The sequence below is a fragment of the Haemaphysalis longicornis genome, unplaced genomic scaffold (assembly GCF_048455015.1).
Source record: "Haemaphysalis longicornis isolate Haplotype H1 unplaced genomic scaffold, Haemaphysalis longicornis Haplotype H1 scaffold_7, whole genome shotgun sequence".
Lineage (NCBI taxonomy): Eukaryota > Metazoa > Arthropoda > Arachnida > Ixodida > Ixodidae > Haemaphysalis > Haemaphysalis longicornis.
The window spans coordinates 147506032-147528827 of NW_027526422.1; the positions used below are offsets into that span (position 1 = coordinate 147506032).

General features: G+C 45.0%; 1 protein-coding gene and 1 long non-coding RNA gene across 2 annotated transcripts; both read left to right on the plus strand.

Annotated features, from left to right (window-relative positions):
* The first annotated feature begins 1052 nt into the window (after positions 1-1052).
* LOC144147107 (uncharacterized) lies at positions 1053-20694 on the plus strand. The gene is made up of 5 exons (XM_077679174.1): positions 1053-1230; positions 6612-6850; positions 12406-12549; positions 15040-16260; positions 19448-20694. Exons 1-5 carry the CDS (start codon positions 1151-1153, stop codon positions 19570-19572), a joined length of 1809 nt encoding a protein of 602 aa, XP_077535300.1. The 5' UTR covers positions 1053-1150; the 3' UTR covers positions 19573-20694.
* Positions 1600-4332, plus strand: LOC144145283 (uncharacterized). The gene is made up of 2 exons (XR_013317464.1): positions 1600-1924; positions 3518-4332. It is a non-coding gene; the product is annotated as an uncharacterized LOC144145283 (long non-coding RNA).
* Positions 20695-22796: the final 2102 nt, after the last annotated feature.

Genomic DNA, 22796 nt, shown 5'->3' on the forward strand with positions numbered 1-22796 from the left:
TGAGCTGCGAGTACGGCTGCTGCAACTATCGGACAACACACTCTAAGAGGCATTATCGATATGCACAAAACGTAGGGGATTCTCCCAGAGAATCCGAAACACCGCCAGCGGTTTCTGTGGAACCGCTTTGCCGTTACGCACTGGAAAGTCGGTGCAATGCTTTTTTTTTACTGCGTCTTGTTTCTGAGGTCAAGGTTTCTCCCTCTATTTTTGGTGTCTTCCAATTTTTGACCTCTTGGAAGGCCGGTTATTTGCCCCTTTTTGCCTGGCGTCACTATTTCGCTGCGCGGTATCAGCGTCGTGATAGTTTCACGCCTATAAAAGCAGCGTTTAGAGGCGCCCCAGCTGCTCAAGTTTTCTATTTTTGTATTTTTTTAACCTTCACCCATTCTGGTAGGGTTACTGTTGCCTGATCACCCAGTTCTGCGTTTTAAGTGCAGAGCACTTTAAGGGCTCGCCTTGTCGTCGTAGTTCGCTCGCTGGACCAAAGTAGAGACAGACGGCGTTCCGTCGTAGCGGCTTTTGTCGCGGCGTAACCCAGAGGCTTCGAAAGCCAAGCAGTTTATACAGTCATCAGCGGACGAAACTCGTGAATCCCATGCGCTTGTCATACATCTCCCCGTTGTTTAGCGCAAAGAAACCTGTTGGTACACTTCAGGCAAAATAAATGTAGTTAACGAGCATCGCCCGCATTCATTTAGTTAGGAACGCTTGTTGGGTTGATGAACAAAAGTGCCAGTGCAACGCCGGACGTGCGGGAGGAAAAACAAACAGAAAAATAAGCGTACTTTTACCCCTTGAAAACGATTAAAAAAAAACAGAATTCCTGCTGACGCAGTTTCTGGCAAAGGCGCACGACCACTGCGAAGGCGGGAAATTTGCATTACGTTGCGTGGTAGAAGTGAGCGGATAACTGCGCTACAGCCCATTATGGCAAATCACTGGTCTGCACTTCCGACAACTGTCACATTTAATGGGACGGCTTAAATTTTTTTTTGTTCACAACAATGTACATTTTACTGGGAACGCTGACTTTCTTAATGCAGGTGCAGCCTCAATCACAGCAGCTGTGATAACCGAGGACAACTACAGGAAACAGGCCAACTGAGTGAGCATCGTTCCATCCCCAGAAATTATTGCAAGCTGGCGAATGAAGCCAACAGCGGATGAGGACGCCGGCGTGGATGCAAACGGTACAACGGAGCGCCTTAAGAAGGGGCAGCAAACATTGTAAGTTCCTCACCAAAAAACCCTGCACTTATCATCAGTTTGATATTTCTCATTTGCCGAAAATATCATTGTAAGGAGTGTTGTCCAATTTTTCCTCGCTAGATGAATGTGATGCTGATTTATAGTAAGCTGCTTGTCAACCCTTCGAAGCATCACCCCGAGTAACGGCATAGGCACATTTCTCAGTCCAAAAGGCACGAGGCTGGTATAGCAAAAACAAATGTTTCGTACAATGGAACTGAGCCAGTACTGTTCACAACAGAGTGAAAATTGAAAGTGAAAACAGCACTCTTAACGTTTCCGCCAGCACTCACACTGTAAAAAATTTCTGTAAATTTACAGAGTTTTCACAAACAATGTCTGTTGCCGTACAGAAGTTTTCTGTGATGGTTAGTAAACAGAAACCTGTTAACAGAAAAAACACAAATTTTCTGTTATTTCCTCATCTTGACCAATAACAGGCGTGAAATCGTGAAAATATTGTACTATTTATTTGCATAAAATAGAATAAAATATGAATAATTTTTTTAATGTTTAACAAGAATTTTCTTAACCGTCAAACAGCGCCCGGCCGACGTCATTTTGTTGCGCCCCTGCAATTTTGAAATGCGGCCCTTTGCAAATGGCCGCCCTGTAGGTACCAGCATAACGATACAGCGGCGGGCTTCTTTCTTCAATTTTTCATCTTCCCAGGGTGAGTACTAAATTTTAACTATGTCGTGTGGAGGCGGCGCCTAGTTCCTATTTATGCCTCTCTTTTTCGTGCCTGCACTGTTGTTTGTTGGCTTCTTGGATGGAAATAGATTGTTATGAAGTGTTCACCCCGTACCGTAACGACATGGGACAAGTGCGTTGTGCCGTGCCTATGTAGTGACGCTCGCCTTAATATGAGTTTTTTTTTTATGAATGTTGTACGCAGACGCGGCCGCCGTACTCTCCTTTTCCTCTCTATTTACCCGCTGATGACCTCGAATCAACACCACCTCGCGCGTTGTCTGTGGTTATACATAGGCATTGTCTGGCGTGGGTTGCTAAAAGTTCCGTAAAGACGAAATGAAATTCGGCGGATCAGATGCCGTTTTCCGTCGTGGAGTTTAGTGTGAAGGTTAGCCTCTGCTTACGGATGTTAAAATTACGGGTTCGAGTCCCCTCAAGCTTTCCTCTTTCTTTTTTTCTTTATGTGGTCGTGGCCTGCCTTTTGTAACAGCTGTAGATATACTTCACGCCCCGTATGAACAGATCGCTACTGGAAAAAGTTCCGTTGGACCTTTTTCCAGTGGCAATCTGCACATGAGCGGGCTGCCGGTCCACCATTCTTGGCAGTTGCCTCGGGTGAAATAAACAAAAGGGCGCCCCCTCAGCTTGGTGCTTGGAGAGCTGCTATGCTTCTTAGGGCTGCACGTTTTTATTTTCCCTTTCCGGGAAGTTCGCAGTGAGTTCGTACATGCACAAAAAAAGGATTTCGAAGAAAGAGAAAAAATGTTTGAGGCTGACCACTGCGAGAACTTGGCTACCTGTGAGGGAGCAACGAAAATGAAAAAAATTGAAGGAAAGGGGGTGCTTTGGCCACTGCAGATTAGTCAAGCGAGCGTGCGCCTGCTACCATGGCATTAATGTGAGAGGCACGAGTGACAGCTGGGTGCGGGAGGGAGTGCAGGACCAGGATATTTCGCGCAGGGGTTCCCCGAGAGCCAAACATTTTTGGGGACGTGCCTTACAGCCAGTTTGTTTCGCCGTGGTGGCCGCCTGGAGGGCCGGTACTGGACAACGGTCGATTCACTCCGTGAGGGCGGTCGGTCTTAATTTTTATTCAGCCGGCCAAACCGCTGCCGCTTAGGCTGAAGCCAAGGCTGATGTAGCCATTGATAGAGCTACGTAGGATAATCTGCAAATATTAATATTGATTAATACTTAACACTAACTGGCTACTCAGTGAGCGGGAGCAGTTTGGCCGTTTGGAAAAAAATCGAGGTTGACTGCTCCCGCTGTGTACTGTGAAGCGGGTAGTGAAGAGATACAGTGAACTGTATTTATTCACCCCCTTGCAATGTTGGTAGTCTGCTATATATATTTCTTGCCTTTGCTCAGGTGGTACGTTTGGATCGCCTCAGTAGCACAAGAAAACGAAATGCATTATCAAACACCTGAGTCTAGCTTAACACTTCATTAAAAAAAAAACTGGCAGCTATTATTACAGCATGATACCATACATAAAACCCTGCAAACGATGTTGTTTTGTTGGTGCACATGTATTTTATATGCGGAACGTATGCTATTCTTGTTGCAGGGTTATTGCAGCCATCAACCCTGACATGGAAGCAAAGAAGGAGAAGTCAAAGCAAAAGCAGCATTTCCTGTTTCCAAATGTCGCATCCCTGGTCACTGTGGTGGAAGACCACGAAATCTACTAGGCTCTCCAATTTCCCTGGGCAGCAATGAAGATGTCTCTGATTGAAGCGCCTTGCACCAAACGTGCCGCATCTTTGGTTACTTTGCTATTGTATGAATTGACATTTATATGTTCTCTGCTTTTTTGTGATTTCATTAATGTGGAAAAGGTGGTATGTTCCTAGTCTCACAACACTTCCTCCCTCATTTTTCATTACCGTGCTATTTGCGTTATGTTGCATCTTTCTGCTTCCATAAAGCGGGAAAAATGTCGGACTTTATTTTATTGATGTTCTTTTTTTTGGAAGTAGAAGAAAATGTGTTTCTAGTCCTATCGGAGCTCTCACCGTAGTAGTATTGTACTGTAGTAATACGAGATGTGAACATTTTGTAGCTTAATGTCACTGTAGAAAAAGTGTTCTCAGTTTAACGTCACTGATTAAGTTCTGTAAATAGTTCGTTTTGCCTCAGTGGCGTGTTTGTGGGCATTTCTGAAAGTTGAAGAAAAGGTGATCTTCCTAGCCTAACAACACCTCTGTCACGGAAAGTCTCCCTTTGTTCACTGTGCCACAATATCATGAATTGTGATTTTGTTTTCATACTCATAGATCCTTATATTTGAAATTGTTGATACGTTGTTCGTAACTGAGTTAATTCTTGGTAGCAACAGCCTTAAGTTTGGCAGAAAAATAAATAATGTCAATGATACTTTCACCCTGCTTTCTTGTGTGCCTGAGTGGTCACTTTATGCTGTGTACTGTACACCAGTAATTGTGTTGGCAGCTTCAAACAATATGATACAGGGTGATGTTTTATTTTCAAGGCATGATTATTCTCACCAATGAAGCACAAAGCCGTGAATTCAACTGGAGTACTTTCAAGATGTGAAAAAGTAACAGGAAATGTATTTTATGAAGGACGATAACCGAAACTGTGTCAAGGAGCTGAATACTTTTGCTTTGATTTATTTTGCCAGAGATTGATGTCAAAATAAGTCAGAGCAAAATTATGTAACCTTACTTGTTAAATGAGCAAAACAATTTAACCAGAAACGTGAAACAGTACATTATTATAATTTTCGTAAGAAAAAACAATGTATGCACAACACAAATAGTCTATAAAAAAGCTGCCAGTGAAAAACAGAAGGTTCACAGATTTTCTGTGGAGGAAAACACAACCTTAAAAAACAAAAAGTTTATAAAAAGCAGAAAACGGAAAACAGGGAATTGACATAAATTTTCTGTAGTGAGAAACAGAAAATGCTTGTAAAATAACAGAAACATGAAAAGAGAGAGAGAGAGAAATAACTTTTATTTACATAGTGGATTAGGGCGCGGTGGGCGCAACCCTGAGGGTTGCGACGACTTCAGCCGCTCGAGTCACGAGCTCCTTCTGGAGCTGGGGGTCCGAGCGGCCCAACGCCTCCATCCACTGGTCAGGGGAATTAATGAAAGGGAATGGGTCCTCTGCACAAGCCCACATTTGGTGCTGGACCGTGGCCCTTTCACCGCAGCGGGGGCAGAGGGGGGATGGGTACAGGGAGGGGTGGATGTGATGCAGGACGGCTCTGCAGGGCAGGGACTCCGTTTGCAGTTGACGCCAGAGGCGTTCTTCCTCTAGAGTGAGGGATGAGTGGGCGGGGGGAAGCTTGCGGCGGGAGAGGCGGTAATGCTGCGTGACCTCTCTGAAGGTCAGGAGACTATCCCTGGTTGATCTGGCTCCATGGAGGGTAGAGTCCACATCGTATGCCCGGGTGACAAGTGCTCGGGCTGCCGTGTGGGCCGTCTCTATCCCTCCAATGCCCGTGTGAGCCGGGAACCATTGGAGTTCGACCGTGTGGGATGGCGAATTTAGACAGAGAATTTTGTGTGCCTGGGCCGAAATGAGACCTTTGGTGTAGTTTTGGACGGCCGTTTTCGAATCGGAGAATATAATTTCTGGGGTGGGCCTTTGTGTTAATGCCAGCGCGATTGCCGCCTCTTCTGCTACATGCGGGTGTCGGGTACGAAGGGTGAGGGTAGCAAGAGGAGGAGATGACGATGAGTTAATAACGGCGATAGCGAACGCCTCTTTATGGCGATATTCTTCAGCGTCCACATAAAGGTTAGCTCTGGAAGGGGGAAATTTTCGAGCTAATGACATGGCTCGATGCGTCCGCCTTTCGGTGTGGAATGATGGGTGCATATTTTTTGCACCCATCATTCCACACCGAAAGGCGGACGCATCGAGCCATGTCATTAGAACATGAAAAACTGAAAACAGGGAATTGACATAAATTCTCTGTAGTGAGAAACAGAAAATGCTTGTAAAATAATAGAAACATTAAAAACAGAAAACATAACTTTACAGAAAATTTCTGGCAGGACAGCTGCCAGAAAATGTCTGTTTTTTCGAGCAAAAATTTTTTACAGTGCACCTCAAATGGCCCAGACCTCTCACCAAAACAGTGCGTTCTAGCAGCCCGTTGACAAACACCAATGTTAGTGGGAAAAAGATCCACCACATTCCTCGGAAATTTGATAAGAGAAATAAGACCATTTATGGACATATTGACATCATAAGCAGCCACCATTGCAGTGGTCAGGGTTATCTGGTTCGAAACCAAATGAGTCTGACCATAAAACTTCGTGTGGAGCTCTACATGTCATCATAAGTTTAGTGACAGGCATAACCACCGATGAAATCAACCGTTACAAAGGACAGCTACCATGTCACTGTGATCTACCACATTTCTGCTCGCATTTCGCTCAATGTTAAGGAATGATCAGATACTCATGCAACTGCTGGTATAACACAAAACGGCTCATCACTCCGTAAGAAAGCACAGAAGGTTGAAGCACTTGAAGGTCAGCTTTGCATTCTGTTGTTTTGATCGGCGTTCTTTTCAATAGTTGCATCCTACCTTAGCGGTCCACTTCTTTTATGTGGAGATTGCTTAGCTAGTGTATGAGATATAAGTCGAATATTGTGCTTCTTTTATGTGTTTATCGTAGAAATTCACTACAAGGAAGCAGCTGCCTCGCCATGGCCAAAGGGTTCGTCGCCACCGGCGACATTCCGGTGGATCGCTGCTGGAGCCTTCTGCCATTGTTCATGCTGTCTGCTCTGCTGTCGATGCTGATACCGAAGAACAGTGCACTCTTCTATGTGGCCTTCATGGACGAGTTCGACGTGAGCCACAAGAGCGCCAGCTGGCCGATGGCGCTCCATAATGTGATGGCGCATATAGCGGGTGCGCATGAATATTTCATCTCTAAACTGACTGGCAGTCATTGGTAACCTTCTTGTCGTTTACACTGTGCAGATATGATTGAACATCTTCACAGGCTTTGGATTGGGGCCATGTTCACGAGCATAGTTCACTGTTATTTTGAGGCAATACTAATGAAATAGAAATAGCTTTACGTTGCGCTGTAACCTGCGTCGCTCTTATTTTCTCTTCTCGTCAATGCATTACATAACAAAATTGCGTGGAAAAATTACGGTTATTGCAGAAAAACCTGCTTTCTCTTCCCCGGGAAGCTCATAAGAATGTTTATTGGTAGGGTGGATACTCAGCACGAATGTGGTGTATGGGCGTAGAAAGGCAGAAAGCACTACGAGGTGCTGCTTCCGTATGCATAAATCTAGAATATCGCATGTAGACACCTCACGTAGGCGCTGGTCGCATTCCCAGAACATGATACGTGAAAACGAAGTATCAAAAATATATTATATCTCGATACTTGATATTGCAAACCTTTGTCAGAATGCACTGCTTTACCGTGTTTTACGCCGCAAAGCGAAATTGTCAGCTGCATTGATCGTTTAAAGGAGATTTAGTGTTGAAAACCACACTTTGATGTTGAAAGAATTATTGCTCCTTGTTGAGAATTTAAGGGTCGTACAACAATTGGTGTATTGAAGGTGTTCATCTAGAAATAGGTCTCTAATTACATGAAAGACGCGTCGTTATCGTGTTTTTCAACACCTCTGAGCCGTTTATAGAAGCATTTCATATGTTTTTGATAAACATTTTTGTCGGCCTTTTCTTATATGAAAAGTCGTGTTTGTGCAGGTGCGCGTGCAAGTGTTTTCTTTTATGGGTATAGCTGAAATTTTATTTGCCCATGCGATTTTGTTTCATTTTTTGGTTTTTTCGCCCTTCTGTACCAGCGTACATTTAAATTTATTCGTATTTTGCAGAACACTGTGCGTCCTGCTATTTACACTTTATTATCGGCGTGTCTTCCTTAAAATTTGTAACTTTTTACTCAGATTTTTTGACACATTGTCGAACTCTTAGGAACAGCTTAATTCTGTCCCTGTGTGACGCTTCCCTTTTCCACGTTTACCATAACCTCTGAGGGTACCCCGTGTTCGCCTTGATGGACGGTGATGCCAGAAAAAAAATTACTTCACTCGTAAGGAGCTGGTACACAGATATCCCTGTCTTGATAATTCAGGTACCTTTCATTCCTTTTCGACGGTTCGTCAGATCGTCTCGTCAATCTCAGTAGTATGGCGGGAACAGTGACTAGCGTTAACAATGCCAATAGGGTGAGGGCGATCGAAATTTCTATAGTAGTACGAAATATCTACTAAAATAAAATAAACATCTAAAGTGTTAAAACACGGCCAATTCATCAAAGCAACGGTACAGGTTCTTCAACCCGTACTGACATGAATTCTCTTAACTACGCCAACTCGGTTTCACACAAGAAGAACGCGGGCAAAGCGACATCGTTCAATTTCACTTTCTCAAGCTACGCAACAGTGGCAAGAAGTCGCGATAGTTTACCACCACCACACGCTTCTTGGAATTACCCGCTCTGTATAAAGAAAAATTACCCATTCTTCCCTAAAAACTGCTAGGTGTAGTCGGGATAAATTTGAAGGTGATCGATCGGGTGGCAAATAAACAAGCAGAAGGGCCCTGTTACGGGTTGTGTTAAGATTGTATGATGCAAGAGACAACGAGGGGAAGACGACACTGCTACCGGTATCTTCAAAGTTCTAAAAATGGCCGCTCTACAGTTTGCAGAACCTGCTATTTGATGTTCCCGTGATCACGTTCATATTGATCCCGACAGTACATAGAATTTTATCGGCGCTGTTGATGACGGGTTATTTGGGGATGTTTTGACAAACACTTCAAAAGCGCGATTCGAAAATTTCTTTCATGTTATCTTCAAACCAGTGAGTGAAGTCGCGTGCTCCTAAAGGGGCCGCACGAACAACTACAAGGTTGTTGAGTTTGAAAAACCTAGCCTTTGGTAAGCAGCATTACAGTCCTGGAAAACATGGCTTTAATAAAACAAAAGTAAAAACTATATAAAAATCAAACCAGTTTCTTAGAGAAATATTGTTAGAAAGGAAGCTTTCTGATATGAAACCTGAGTCAAAGTCAAAGCCTAAAATTCCAACTGCTTCGACCGTGCGGGGACGCTGCCATTGAATAAACGTGGACTTTATAACGCGAGGAACTCAAGTTCAATTCCGACCCAGGGAAGCGTTTTTTAAGGGCAGAGCACTTTATGAGCTCGCCTAGTCGTCGTAGCTCGCTAACTGTCGATGTAAAGCGGCAGCCGTGATTAGGCGGCGCAACGAGATAACTGACCCGTGTAGAGTCTAGTGCGCTGTCGTCAGGGGGTCACGCTGAGGCTTCGAAAACCACGCGGTTTACATAGTCATAACCGTCCGAACCTCATGAAACGGTGGCGCTTGCCATACGTCTCCCGGTTGTTCAGCGCAAAGAAAACTGCATGTACTTTTCAGGCAAAATTTTTGTATATAAACGGCAGCCCCCGCATTCATTTATTAGGAACGCTCGTTCAGTTGGTTTTTACGTAAGCGACAAAAGTGGCCGTGCAAGAATGGCCCGTGCAAAACGACGCAGAAAGGCTCCAGCAGCGCAAGAAAAAAATTACGCGTTCTAAATGACGCAAAATCAGCTCCACCAAATGAAATTAAAGCAAACACAAAAAGAACAGAACTCCCATTGGCGTAGTTTCAGGGAGGGGTTGCGCGAGCTCTGCGAAGGCGGGAAATCTGAATTGCATATTCATCAAGAGAGGAGGGAGACAGGGCGGCAAAAAGCATGATGGGTGGCTACAGGAAGCGGATAACCGCGCCACCTCCAATTATCGCGAATAACTGCTTTCACATTGAGGGGAACGGCTTTAACTTTTCATCAGGCGCTTGACGTGCCTTCGCTTATGAACTTCATCATCGTTTTGCACAACCCATTTCCTAAAGTTGGCTTTCCTGCAGTGCGTTTTGGCGCGACATCAAAAGCCATCAGTGAAGCATAGAAATCTTCGCTTTAAAACAAACCTTTTGCACAACAGGGCGCCAACTGTGACGGAATAGAAGAAACTTTAAATGCGCAGTTGTAAGTTTATTTATTCAGGTCGATATCGAAGTGCTCGAGTAAAAAGGAAGTAGCCGGAGCCGCAACAATCACGCAGGAATATTTTTTGGGCGGTTGCTTTGTTCAGTAGTCGCTATTAATATTAAAAGAAACCCTGGGGTCATGAGGCCCCAGCAAGAAGGTGGCTTGTGGAACACCACTGCTTCATGTGTGTCTCGTAATATTGTCTAAATAATTTGATTCAAGTTTGCGATAACTTTGCGGCCAATGTTATTGGGACAAAGTACAAAGCAGTACTTTTGATGAACGAAGATTACATTTGTTATTCCTGGCCCCTTCGAAGTGCTCCTGACCCCCAAAGGGGCCATGGACATTGTGACCTTGCAGCAATGTTGTTAATTGAGCACAAACTGTAAACATTTACTTAAGAGTAATAACCGGACTGGCGAAAGACCCGCGACCCAGTAAATGTTTTTCGCGCTCCACCTATGACACCACCGGATTAGCTTGGGCGCTCGGTGGCCGCCGACAAAAGCTATCTCTGATGAATATGACTGCTCGTATGACTTGCCGCGTCTCGCTCACTATAAATGAACCAGTTGAATGCTAATACAAGATATCCCTACTGATTGCTCTGCTCTGTGTGCTAAACGAATTACACCGCTAATCCCGCTGTGTGTGCAGTTTAAGAAGTCTGGAAATATTTGCGAGGTTTTCGGGTAAAAGCAACATTCTCTGTGGCTGGACCTTAGTTTGCCAAATTACCAAAGGTAGATATTTCGAAGAAAAGAACGGCTTGTGCTCACTTCCCAGTAAAGATTCCGGCTTAGCACAATTCATGGATACCAGCTCATAGGTCTCAAAGAATCCTCTTCCTAAATCCTAGCAACAGCAGCCTTGAAATTTATTTAGTAATTAACTTCAAAAGCTTCCTCAAGCAATGTTGGGAAACTTGAGAATGCCGGTAAACAATTATTACACCGAAGGCGTAAACGTGCTTACTGATGGGGGAAGGAAAATAATTAGACACGTTATACGTTTCTGTGGTCTTTATTTCGAGAAATGTACATATAACTTCAGTTATCCACCATAACTACACTTAAAATGAAACAAAAATAATAAAATGGACAACACGAAATATATGCTGCGCAGTTCTTCATCTCACGACAGGCTGTGTAGACTGGGGCCTGAATTGGCTAGTCCGACCGATAGCGCCACAATTGCTTCATTGCTCCGGCTTCATTGGCTTCTCCTTTATGAAACTGCAAAACACTGGAACTGTGAGGCGAAGCCCAAGCTCACGCACGCTGTCGCGGGTCATTTTGCGGTATAACGCAAGGTCTTAGTATCGTTATATGGCTTCGAAGCTGCACTAGTATCGGTCCCTTTAGGTGTTTAAACCAAATAGAAGCTGGTTCCGGTCGCGGCATTCTTTACGCAGACTTTCTTCAAAACGTCACACCAGTTATGCTCAGCACAGGTGCCTTTGCCTCGAGGAAGTCAAAAATCCACCGCGCATCGCGGAATACACGTTCCTTAGAAAAGTCCCATGCATCTTCACTTTTCATGCGCGTCATCTTCAGCACTAAGGAAATAGAACTTGCCGTAGGCCGGCCGAAACGGCACAATAGCAGTACACATATTAAGAAAAATAGACGCTAATATTTGCGGCCCGATGCCCCTATATTGTACGCTTTACCATGACAGGGACAACCAACTCTCGTGAGGTCAAAATAATAAGCACCTCCTTCAGGGAACAGTTGAGCTTACAAGTGGCAGATTTTCAAATACTAAATATTTCACACAATACTTTAACATCCGCACCAAGTAAATGGTTTCTCTGCATTTCGAAGAGTTCGGTGAAAGAGGCTGCTGTAAGAAATCGGAAGCAACTTTCGTCGATGTTTGCACCTAATATCTCCGGTGAAAGTATCAGAGATGACTACAAAATATTGTTCCGAGGAGTGTGGAGGCACGCGAAAACGAAGATGAGCCGCAAAGCTAGCTATGTGCCAAAGTCAAGGAAGCCGTTGACCCAGCCCTTATAGAAACCTAGGGAGAGGAGGCAGATACAAGGATTGGCGTCCAAAAAGTCGAAGCAGAGGGAGGGCGCTTCAACCGCAGCCCCCTTGCCTTCCCTTACAATTACTCCTGTTTTGTGGAGTGTCTATAGTTTTTAAATACCTTTAAATACGGCATGCACGTCTTGGGCCATGCTCGTAACAATATATTCTCTTTCTATGTGCTGATGCCGTAGTCATAGCAGGATAATACAGCGTGACAGTGAAAAACAGGCCAATGTATCCGTAATAAAATGGACCATGTAACAGTAGTTGAGAAGGAGGTAATAGGCTTTCCGAATAAAAAGGCATTTGCAGTATGAAAGCCTTTTTATTCTTCGTAGCTGCTTTGGACGCAATTGCTATTGCTCACAGGATTGTTGGTCTGGCTTCTTCAACACCGACTGAGCATCTACCACATAGCACTCCTCGGAAACCTGCTGAACTTCGTGGCACTCATTGCGTCATCCTTCGTGCCCAATATATCTTGGATGTGCTTTACAATGGGCGTCACAAGTGGTGAGCACACTGTTTACGAGTATTGACTGTGCCGGGCTCCATAAAGAAATCCAGGGGCACAACCGGACACCCTAGCTCCTTTTGTAATGTTATGGCGTACGTATTTTGGAACCTAGCTTGCGGTGTTGCAGAGTCGCCGCGGCCCATCAAGTAAAAGAACAGGCGACAGCCAGTGGCACCGTATACCCATAACTATTGAAAAGTTAGCGTTACCTAACCTCTCTTTCAGAAATAGTGGTTCGGTAAGCCAGACTTTTTGCGACAGCTAGATTTACCATTGTGCGTTCTACTAATACAAACAGGCATTGAAATTCGACAGAGTATAGGAGGCCCGTGCATAAATTTATAATATATGGCATTCATACGTATATTGCACATGTCCGTCCTCTGCTGGAGGACACATGCGTGACACGTACGGGCAGAGTATTTCTTCTGAAGAACAGCGACAATTCATTAAACAGGCAGACCGCCGCACAACTCGGCACCACACACCTGAAATTTCTTACAGCCTGTTAGGAGGAGATAAATACAACGCTAGATTAGGAGTAGTCAGGAATGCTACTAAAGAGAGAACATTATAGGCCATTTAAAATTTACAAATATCTTCGTCTTGGTAGATAGCCCCTTGAATGAGAATAAAAAAATTTCTCGAATTGTAGTCATACAGTTTACTTGAAGGCTTACGTATCAACACATACTCATCGTAATAATGTTAAACGTACAACGGTCACGCCCCCGTCATTGTAGACTCTTACATAATGGGAAACGTGGATGCAAAATTAATTTTGGAAAGTTTGCAGTGTCGTTACAAACGACGAATAACAAAAAAGGCGTAGATCTAATATACGACGCTATGCGCTCCGCAAGCACTATCAAGTGGTGAAAAGTTAGCTACCTCCGACGGTAAAACGAATCGCACAAAAGACACGCGCCCTTCTGGAGATTACATTCCCAGTTAAAGGGACACTGAAGTGATTAGTAAACATTGCGTGATTACTAGCGCAAATTCTAGACCGGTGTCAACAGGCCATCTTTAGACCACTCTGAGTGTGTTTACGCGAATTTATTTAGTAGAAAAATCATTTCGAAAATACTGTCTTCCTCTATGCATCCCCGCCCATTTTCTGTGGCGTTTTTGTGTGACGTCAGGAGGAGATGACTTGGCTTGACTGCGCTACTGCACGGCTCACCGACCTTCCGACAGAGTCAGTCGGCCTAGCGTTTATCGTACATCGTTTAGCCAGGCGGCCGCCGACGGGTCCTCGCAATTCGTTCGCTCAGTTGAAACTAAGCCACGACACGTTTGTGAGTAGAAGAATGTGCCTTTCTTTAGTTTGTTAGTTTGTGCACTCTATCAAGCTCCAAATCTAGGTCGCTCTGCACAAGGGCTGCACAACTGTACATGCGAAGCTTCGCTGACTGGCACGCTAGTAGGAAAATCTAAGGCCACTTGAAGGCTGCAGAAGTTAGCGAAGCCAATATAGGTAGTAAGGAAATAAAATCAATTGAAACTTTTAACGTACACTAGGGAGAAGGAAGCACTTTTTTGCGCTGAGTGAACAAGCACAGCGGTCAGCAGCACGACTACGCAGCTGCGAACACTTTTCCGTCTATGCAATGCAAGTGCTAGACGTGAGATATTAAGGAAATTTGGGGGATGGTTACTGCACGATCACTACACAACAAATAGTCCCCTAAACTGCTTGAAATGCTAAAACTAAATAAAAATGTAAACTTGTTATAAATTATATACCTCATATTTCCTACGCGCATGGTATTTCCTACGCGCATGGGGTCCGCGCATGGTAGTTTTCTTCTTTCGAGCTGTATAAAATAATTACCGACTTCTCAACCGGGTAAACGATGAAAAGCGGGCTAATTTGAGCCAGTCTACGCAGTACAAGCAAAAACGTGAGTTATACGCATTCGCTTCAGTGTCCCTTTAAACTTAGTACATTCAAATCAAATCAAAACTTTATTTTTTGTTACAAAGGAAAATAAAGACCTAATTTGATTTGGGTGCATACCAGATAGATTGAAAGAAAACTTAAGCCAGTCAGGCGAGCCATGGAAAAAGGGTTCATAATTGTTATACAAGGGGATAGAAATGATCATCGTGAATTAGGGAGCCAATTCGGAAAAGAGGCGCCTGGCCATGCAATTCTCAGACAGAATCTTATGGAGTCTGCATTGTATTGATCAGGGATCGGAAACAGATTGCGTAACAGTGAGGGTTAGTTATACATTGCGATTAGCCGACGAGAATGACCAAGACTCGTATTTTTTTACCAGTGGCGGTTTGTCTTCACAAGAGACTTATCAGGCAGCTAGGAGTGTCCAATCAACCTTCACAAGCTTCAAGCCATTAGTCATTTGGAAACTCTGCGCACTCAGTAGCACTATATATGCGCAATTTTATACATCTTCAAATTAGCACCGCTACTGCAATCGAGCGCTTATCAGTGCGGTCAAACGTTTCGTCTTTTTCAGGTGTAGGAGTTGGGATGAACTTACTTTCCCTCTCGATCTACGCCATGCTGTACTTCGACCGGTACCGCGCCACGGCAAGTGGATTCAAGTATGCTGGGACGACTTTGGCACCTTTGATCTTTCCCATGGCGCTTTCAGCTCTAATCCGACACTACGATCTCCAGGGGGCGCTGCTCATTCTTTCTGCGTTGACGGCCAACACGTTGCCCCTTGCCATGTTGATGAAAAACCCAAAGCCCACATCATGCTTCCGGAAGAAATATGACGACTGTTCGGACTCCAGCGATTCTCAAAAACAAAGCAAAAGTACCAGCGTCAACACAAAGTCACCGGGAGCTTTCGACAATTATGGGTGTACAGCAAGAAACACCCTCGGAACGGCCAATACATGCACCAGCAATGTCGTTCCATTGGCCTGGCGTGTCACTAGTTCAGAAGAAATGGCCCATGTAGAGACTGTACACACGAGCAATAGTGACACCCATTTAGTTAATAAAACTTGCGAAAAAGGACCCGCAGCCAGTGTTTCAAAACTGCGACATGCAAATGGTGTCCCTTTAAATCCTGCGGCAAACCCCCAAACATATGGCAGCTTGGGTCTTCCTTTCTCAATATCTGAGCCGAAGTGCGCTTTTGCGGTAAAAATTGTTCAAAACGATTACTCAGAAAGCCACAGAAGTGCCTACAAACGCGTTTCCGGGCCGATTCGAGAACCTACTAGAAATAACAGCGAATTTCAAGTTCGAACTGACGGCAGCAATCGCTCTTTGTTTCTAAACCCCGCCTTTTACCTGCTCATAGCCACATTCACCATCGGGGAGTACACATCCAACACTTTTGAGTCAACAGTTCTGGATTACGCTCTGGACAAGGGCGTGGCGCGGAAAAAAGCCGAACCCATAATTTCGTACGTGGCTGCATCTGAAATTGTAGGGCGCCTCTTCGTGCCGTTTCTCTGGGAAAAAGCACAACTTAGGCGGAGCGTCCTTCTGGCTATTTGTCTGCTCGTCGAGGCCGTCTGCTTCCTAGCGATGCCATACGCCACTGCACCTGCGCAAGTGGTGGCGGCTGCCATGGCAACGGGGTTACCCGCTGGCTGCGTGGTCGCACTGAAACCGGTGTTGCTCAGCGACAACCTGGGCGTGGACAGACTCTCGCTGTGTTGGGGCATACTCGGAATCGTCATGACGCCTGTCTGCTTGGCTGGACCACTTCTCATCGGTGAGTTTGGGCTGCGCATCAAGATAGTAATTTTAATGACGAAAAACACAGAGAGGTCTGCCCCTGATCGTATAGGCTCGGGCCTGCTACTCTTTGAAAGGCAGGGGGAAGGGAGAAGAGAGCATAGATAGAGGGTGACACGTAATATGACAGTGATAGAGGTGAGGGTGTAAACATATACAAAAATGCCTACATCACGTACAGTACACGTTCAATGTATCACTACAACGGGCTCGGGCAACAACCTACCTGCCAAGCGTCTGCTTTTCAACAAGGCCAGCACTGCCTTGAACGCCCTATTTGAACACTGCGGGTCTGGCAAAGGCATCACCAGGAGGTCCTCATACATCTGCACGATTGTAAAACCGGGTTAGCGCGCATAGCGTATGAAAAAAGAAAAAAAAACCAGCGCTTGTGAGCACGTCTCATGAATTGTGAATATGAAAGAGTTGATATCCTATTAAGCGGCGCATCGTGCCAAAATTTAATACCCAAATTCTCTGCGCTCCGTACAGCGCATCGGCTCACTTGTGGCTACTGCTCCGCTGGGCAGGAGCATCAGAAGAGGACGGAGTGCAAAGCTCGGTGCGGTGCGTGATTATATCGAATCTGTTTAATCAGGCGGGTCATCGAGGAGAGGTCTTTTCTATCCGGCTCTGCGTATGTCGGTGGGCTTGTGTTCTATTTTTTAGGCACGTGCGCTCGTTTGTAGCGCAAGCTACACTAATCTAACTCGGGCAATCTTCGCGGGGTGACCAGTTTTGTCCTTGAGCACTAGAGGTCAAACCACACCCCCTTCCGCTGGCGCCCGGCACGGAGAAGCGGCCCAAGAACGGGGAGAGAAAGGCGGAAGGGGAGGGAGAGATGAGGAGGGAAAGGAGAAGTGCGCGGGACGTGGCGGAGGAAGGCGAGGAGGCCGCCGTCGCAGCGATAAGCGTGAGCCACGAAGGAAGGACATCAGGCCACGTGCGGCGTAGAACCATGGGCGATAGAGGCAGACGAACATCCAGCTCCGGTTCCTCGTACAGCGGCGAGGCTTAAACACCGTGAGGCGAGAACGAGAGAAAACGCTACTGTTGCGTGCAGGTTCGCTACCTTCGAGTCTTACGCATTAGTATGAGCTTCCTTCATTTTTGTTTTGTTTTATATATGCGCCAAGCCTTCTAGATTAACATTACGCGTCTTAGGCGAGGGCAATTTAGGCACCGTTGTGACGTCGCAGGAGACAACAGTGGCTGTTTTGATAATACATCAGGTGTTTTATGCCTTCTCACCACAAAACGTCAGCGCCGCCTTTCATTACTTTAACTGCCGTGCATGAAGCACGAATAACAGGATTGCTGGCGTTATCAGCCTGCCTAAATCCTTTGATTTGTCCGTACTATAATATTCATTGCACTTCCCTGTTACGAGTACTCTAGATTATGACCCGCCGTGGTGGCTCAGTGGCTAAGGCGTTGCGCTGCTTAGCACGAGGTCGCGGGTTCGATTCCCGGCCGCGGCGGCCGCTTTTCTGATGGAGGCGAAAAGCAAAAACGCCCGTGTGTACGAGATTTCGGCGCACGATAAAGATCCCCAGGTGGTCAAAATTAATCCGGAGCCCTCCACTACGGCGCGCCTCATCGCCTGCGTTGCGTCGGCGCGTTAAACCCCGCAATCAATCAATCTACTACTTAAAATACGATGCTATTTTACCTTGCTTATTAACTTAGCCTTGTGCACAGCAGTTCGTATGAAATAGTATATTTTATAATAAATGGTTTTTCTTCTTATAGATCAGCCGCTACTTCGGTATGCCTCTACGTCTGAAAACACTCTTGTAAAACATCAAAGGCAACCCAAAACACTCGGTATCTTCAGGGTCCCGATTCGGATGTACTGCAATACATGTATTTCTCCACTATCACACAGTTATTCCTCTATTTAAACTGTTGCTTCGACTAGATTGAGGAAAAAATGTCATAGGTTCATTAAGTGTATTCGAACTAAAGTTTGACATCCACCTGATATGCAGCCGTACGGCTACAAAAAAACAATCTCAACAGCTTTCTCGAAATTTCGCAGTTGAAGAAAAATTTGCCTTCCTCCAATAAGGGCGCGGTTGTCATTTGGAAATATTTTAGAATCCCATTGGGATAAAAGAGTTACAATGCCAAAAATGCGAAGGAATGTTTTCGTTAAATCTTCCATCAGCCGCTTGGTATGAAGTGCCTCCGCAGAACATTAAAACGGCCGTATCATATTTCCTAAACAAATAGAGCAATACTGCTCCTTCAAACCTGTCTTCTCTTTCGTGTGTGTGCGTGTAAACGTGCATCTTGTATGCTATTCTTTACAGACCATGGAGACAGAATAGAAGTTACTTTCATTAAAAAAACTGTCGAGCCCAAATACCAATGCTGCGATTTTGAACGCCAACTTTGAACAATTAGGTTAGATAAAAGGAAAAAGATAAAGTAGCGGCGGTTCACTAGCCATTCTTTCTTCCAATCACTCTGACGTCCGAGCGACTTGATTTTGAGATTGCCAGTCACCAGCCATAGGCGCCGCTCAGAAGCATGACTGCTATTTCAGTGGAGCACTTAATTTTGTTTTGTCGTGGCGCATGAATGTTCATGTATGGCTACTACACTCATAAGTCTGCTTTTCTAATTTTGTCTATTACTTCCTCCGCGACGCTCTGTAGCACGTAATCTCCGTGTTTCTAAATGTTTTCGTGTCTTTTTTGGTAAAAACAATGCACTTCTGGACAGCACGACAGCAGATTCTTTAACCACATTCCTATTTCCTTAAAAGAAAATCTTTGAGTATTTTTAATTGTTGGTTGTTTAAAAATACTACATATCTCTTCACAAAAGCAACACATTCTGTAGAATTTGATTATTTAACCAATGCTGCGTTGACAAGAAGCGACACGCAAGGCCACATTCTCGAGAAAGACCAGCGAAAAGCAGGATACAACTGGCCATGCATCCTTCACTGGCGATACAACACAACAGATAGTACAGTCACCGTAGGCGCGTGCAGTTCATCCTCTCAAATGTATTCAGTAAACTGAAAAAACACATCGGATAAGTTCGTAAGGCTATTCACTCAAAAGTCTCCAGAAAAAGGCGACTTGGTATCGGGCTATCTATTCTCCGAAGAAAAACGTTCGCCCTAAAACTCTGTTTTGTCTCCCTTTCAGGTTTGTTCCGCGACAGCATGGGGTCCTACGACAACTTGTACCGCATGATGGCAGCTCTCTGCATCACGTTTGCTCTCGCCGTGTTTGCTTTTTCACGGTTAAAAAAGCCCACGGAGAGGAAGTGAAAGCACCAACCACGCCTCGTACAGTCCCCTCGCTGCACCTTTTAGTCTTGAAGCTGGGATTTCTATACTGCCCGGGCAGAGTGTTTAAAAAATGGGTGGACTGGTACCGGTGGACAGAAACATTCGGTGAGACGCCACACAACGACAAAGTCATCGCAAGCGTTGGGTTATGGCCATCGTTTCAGTGATATGAACTTTGGTTCCAAAACGCTCTACGTGTACATTCAAGACTTAAAGCGAAGTGGACAAAGGACAAAGCGAGGATCAGATAAGGACGAGACGTCGGATAAACATGCCTCTACACTCAAGTAATGCCGCTAAGATCCGTAGCATCGTCGAATATCCTCTTTGCAAGACGAACCATGTGTGATGCGAAAGGCCGCGGTGGTGGAAGCCTCGATAGACCAGGTGTCCGGCTTTCAATTCATCATGAAGTCTATTGGGCGAGGCTGCAAGGGACACACCCAATCGTCGTCTTCCTATTATGGTGTTCGCGCCCCACCCCGCGGTGCTCACATTTGGTCGTTATTCCCCAATAACAAACCGCATTAACTTTTAAAGCACCCTGGGATAAGAACTATCCTAACGGCAATGAATCCTGCGGATAACAAGTTTCCCAACCCTTCTTAAAGAAGGCTGAGAAAAGCGCGAAAGCTAGACGTTTGTCAAACCTTCACTGAAAGGGCGTCGAATCGATCGTCCAACCTTCAAAAATGCAAATTGTAAATTAAAAACGCACCCATGAGACAATTTTTCGCTCACTAAGCAACACTATCTACGAGCAATCTAAATGTATACCAATTTGTGCTTTATGATATAAAGGTATTCTTCTTCATGATCGGTGCGTGTGTTGTCTTATATAGAACCGTTCCTGTTTCACGATTTTGAGTAACCTTTCCGACACAATGAAAAGCCGCATTCGCGCGCGCGCCGCATGTCCAGCGATCTTATCAGAGCTTTCGGTCTCTGGGGAAATTCATGGGTCTTTTGACAGAATGCCATCGACCCCACTAACAGAGCTTTATGTTTAATACACTTGTAGTGGCCGCACTTCAACTGGACCCGTAAAAGCACTGAAGCTCACTTTTTTCGCCTTTCCAATAAAGATTATACAAACGATGGCCTACGGTGTGACCTTGTTCAATCCATGCCAGCTAGTCTTCTCCATGCCAACATTAGCTCGGAGATTCTGTGGAATAGCAACCCAATGCCATGGCGTTCAGCTTCGGGCAAAAGATGTTATACGGTATCCTGAGGAAATGGGCGTGAGCGGGTCATGCCATGCGCATGACGGACAACAGGTGGACCATCCTTTTAATGGAGTGGCTTCCAATACTCCGTCACGTAAAGGCGTTGGCCAAGGACTCGATGGAAGGATGTACCACAAAATTTTGGGGAAAGCGTGGACTCAGCTAGAACTCAATAGACGTCCCTGGAAATCTTCGCGAGAAGCATTCGTCATGTAGTGAACAAAACCAGTCCGATGATGATGATGGTGATAATGATGATAATAATAATAATAATAATAATAATATAATGACAGTACAATGACGCATAACGCGACGTATGCTAAAAGCTAACACAATAACACAATGAGATCGGAAATAACAGCAGTGACAAGGGGCATACTGCACGTAATAAAAGAGGCAAATAATGCGCTGCGTTAAGGAAACGCACATAAACAACTAAATGGCAGACTAGTACCAAGAAGAAGCCAGGAAGTATGAGGAAGAGAGCAAAAACAATTGCGAAGTATTTTAAGGGTACGTGATGTAGAGTGTTAGACGAATGCTCATTTGATCGGGAGGATGTATTGCGAAAGGTAAACTGCACCATCCAATGAATAAATAAAAAAAGCACTCGTCCGCACTGGGTCAACCCAGGTCCAGAGCTGATGGGACCTCATTGAAACGGTAAGCCACACCTAATTCAGTGCGTATGTCTTCAGCATTGTTCATAGGGACGTACTCCCCGACGTTACAAAGCACCTAGACCGCATGAATGCCCACACAGGAACTAACAGGCCAGTTGCCGTTTTGAAACGTTCTTGTGAAGCATACAGGATCAGAGTTCAGATTTTACGTATACCAAAAAGCGAGCCACAATGGCCATTATATCCGCTTCAACCAAGTTTATCCCACCTCACACAATCGTCCTGTAGTGTACTGTATGATCCGACGAGCCCTGACTGTTTGCACAAGACAGGAAGACATGACGAGAGATATTACCAAAATATAGTAAGACGTTTTGTGCTGAGGCTACCCTGATGCTTTTGTGTCATTGATAAATACAGAGGTGACTCAACAGAATGTGCCAAGTGCCGGCAAAAAGAATCGGGCTGCCCTTCCCTACGTTTCTGGAACAAGTGAGGCTCTGGCTGAAGTTGTGCGCACTGCAGTCGAAGAAGCCCGATTGCAGTTGGCCCGATTGCAGTCGAAGAAGCTGCTGCATAAGCTGAACCACGTAATAGATAAGCTCCGAAAAGAAAGATTTCCTTGAGTTTTCTGCGAGGTCCTTCGTGCAGACTGCCACTGCATCGAGTTAGGCGAAACTGGCTCCTTCAAAAAGTGCCTGAAGCGGCACTGTTGGGACGTGAAAACCAAGAAAGTGACGTCAAATGCCTTCGCCGAGCCAGCAGAACTGACGAAGCATGAGATCGACACAGGAAAAAGTCACGTAATTTGTAAGGAGAAGAATCTGGCTGCATAAATAAATTTAGAATCACTCGTAATATAGATTTCACACAACTAATCGGAACAGCGAAACCCTGCGCACTGTCTCAGTCACGAGTAAACACTATTTAAGGCAGCCCCTCTGTCTGCTAAACCACTTCGTGAACAATGCTCCTCTGTTGGAGCCGAAACGTGTTTTTAGTCCTTTTTTGGCTTTATTCATTTTTCGGTGCCTTTTAGCTTGTTCAGCGGTCAGCATACGCAAAGGAATGAGCATGTAGAGCCATGGCCAAATTACATGAGAACACAAAAATGTGAACCAGACCGCGTAAAATTCAAGGATACTGTTCCTTGAGATTCTTTAATGGCGTGCTAATGGTTTATTGCGAAATCCACAATTAGCAACTTTGTTTTTGTAACTGAGACGCCTGTAATTTTCATTGCATAGAAAGATATCGCACTACTTGTGTGTGCTGGTTCATATTTTTGTGTTCGCGTTTCACTTATCCATGAATGTGCAGGGCATAGATGAAGATTACGCGGAACAAAGCG

Excerpts from the sequence above, each read along its gene's own strand:
- LOC144147107 (XM_077679174.1), top strand. The coding sequence starts at position 1,151 with ATGAAGCCAACAGCGGATGAGGACGCCGGCGTGGATGCAAACGGTACA. Across the intron at positions 6,851-12,405 it reads TGTGATGGCGCATATAGCGG|GATTGTTGGTCTGGCTTCTT; the intron begins GTGCGCATGAAT and ends TATTGCTCACAG. Across the intron at positions 12,550-15,039 it reads TACAATGGGCGTCACAAGTG|GTGTAGGAGTTGGGATGAAC; the intron begins GTGAGCACACTG and ends CGTCTTTTTCAG.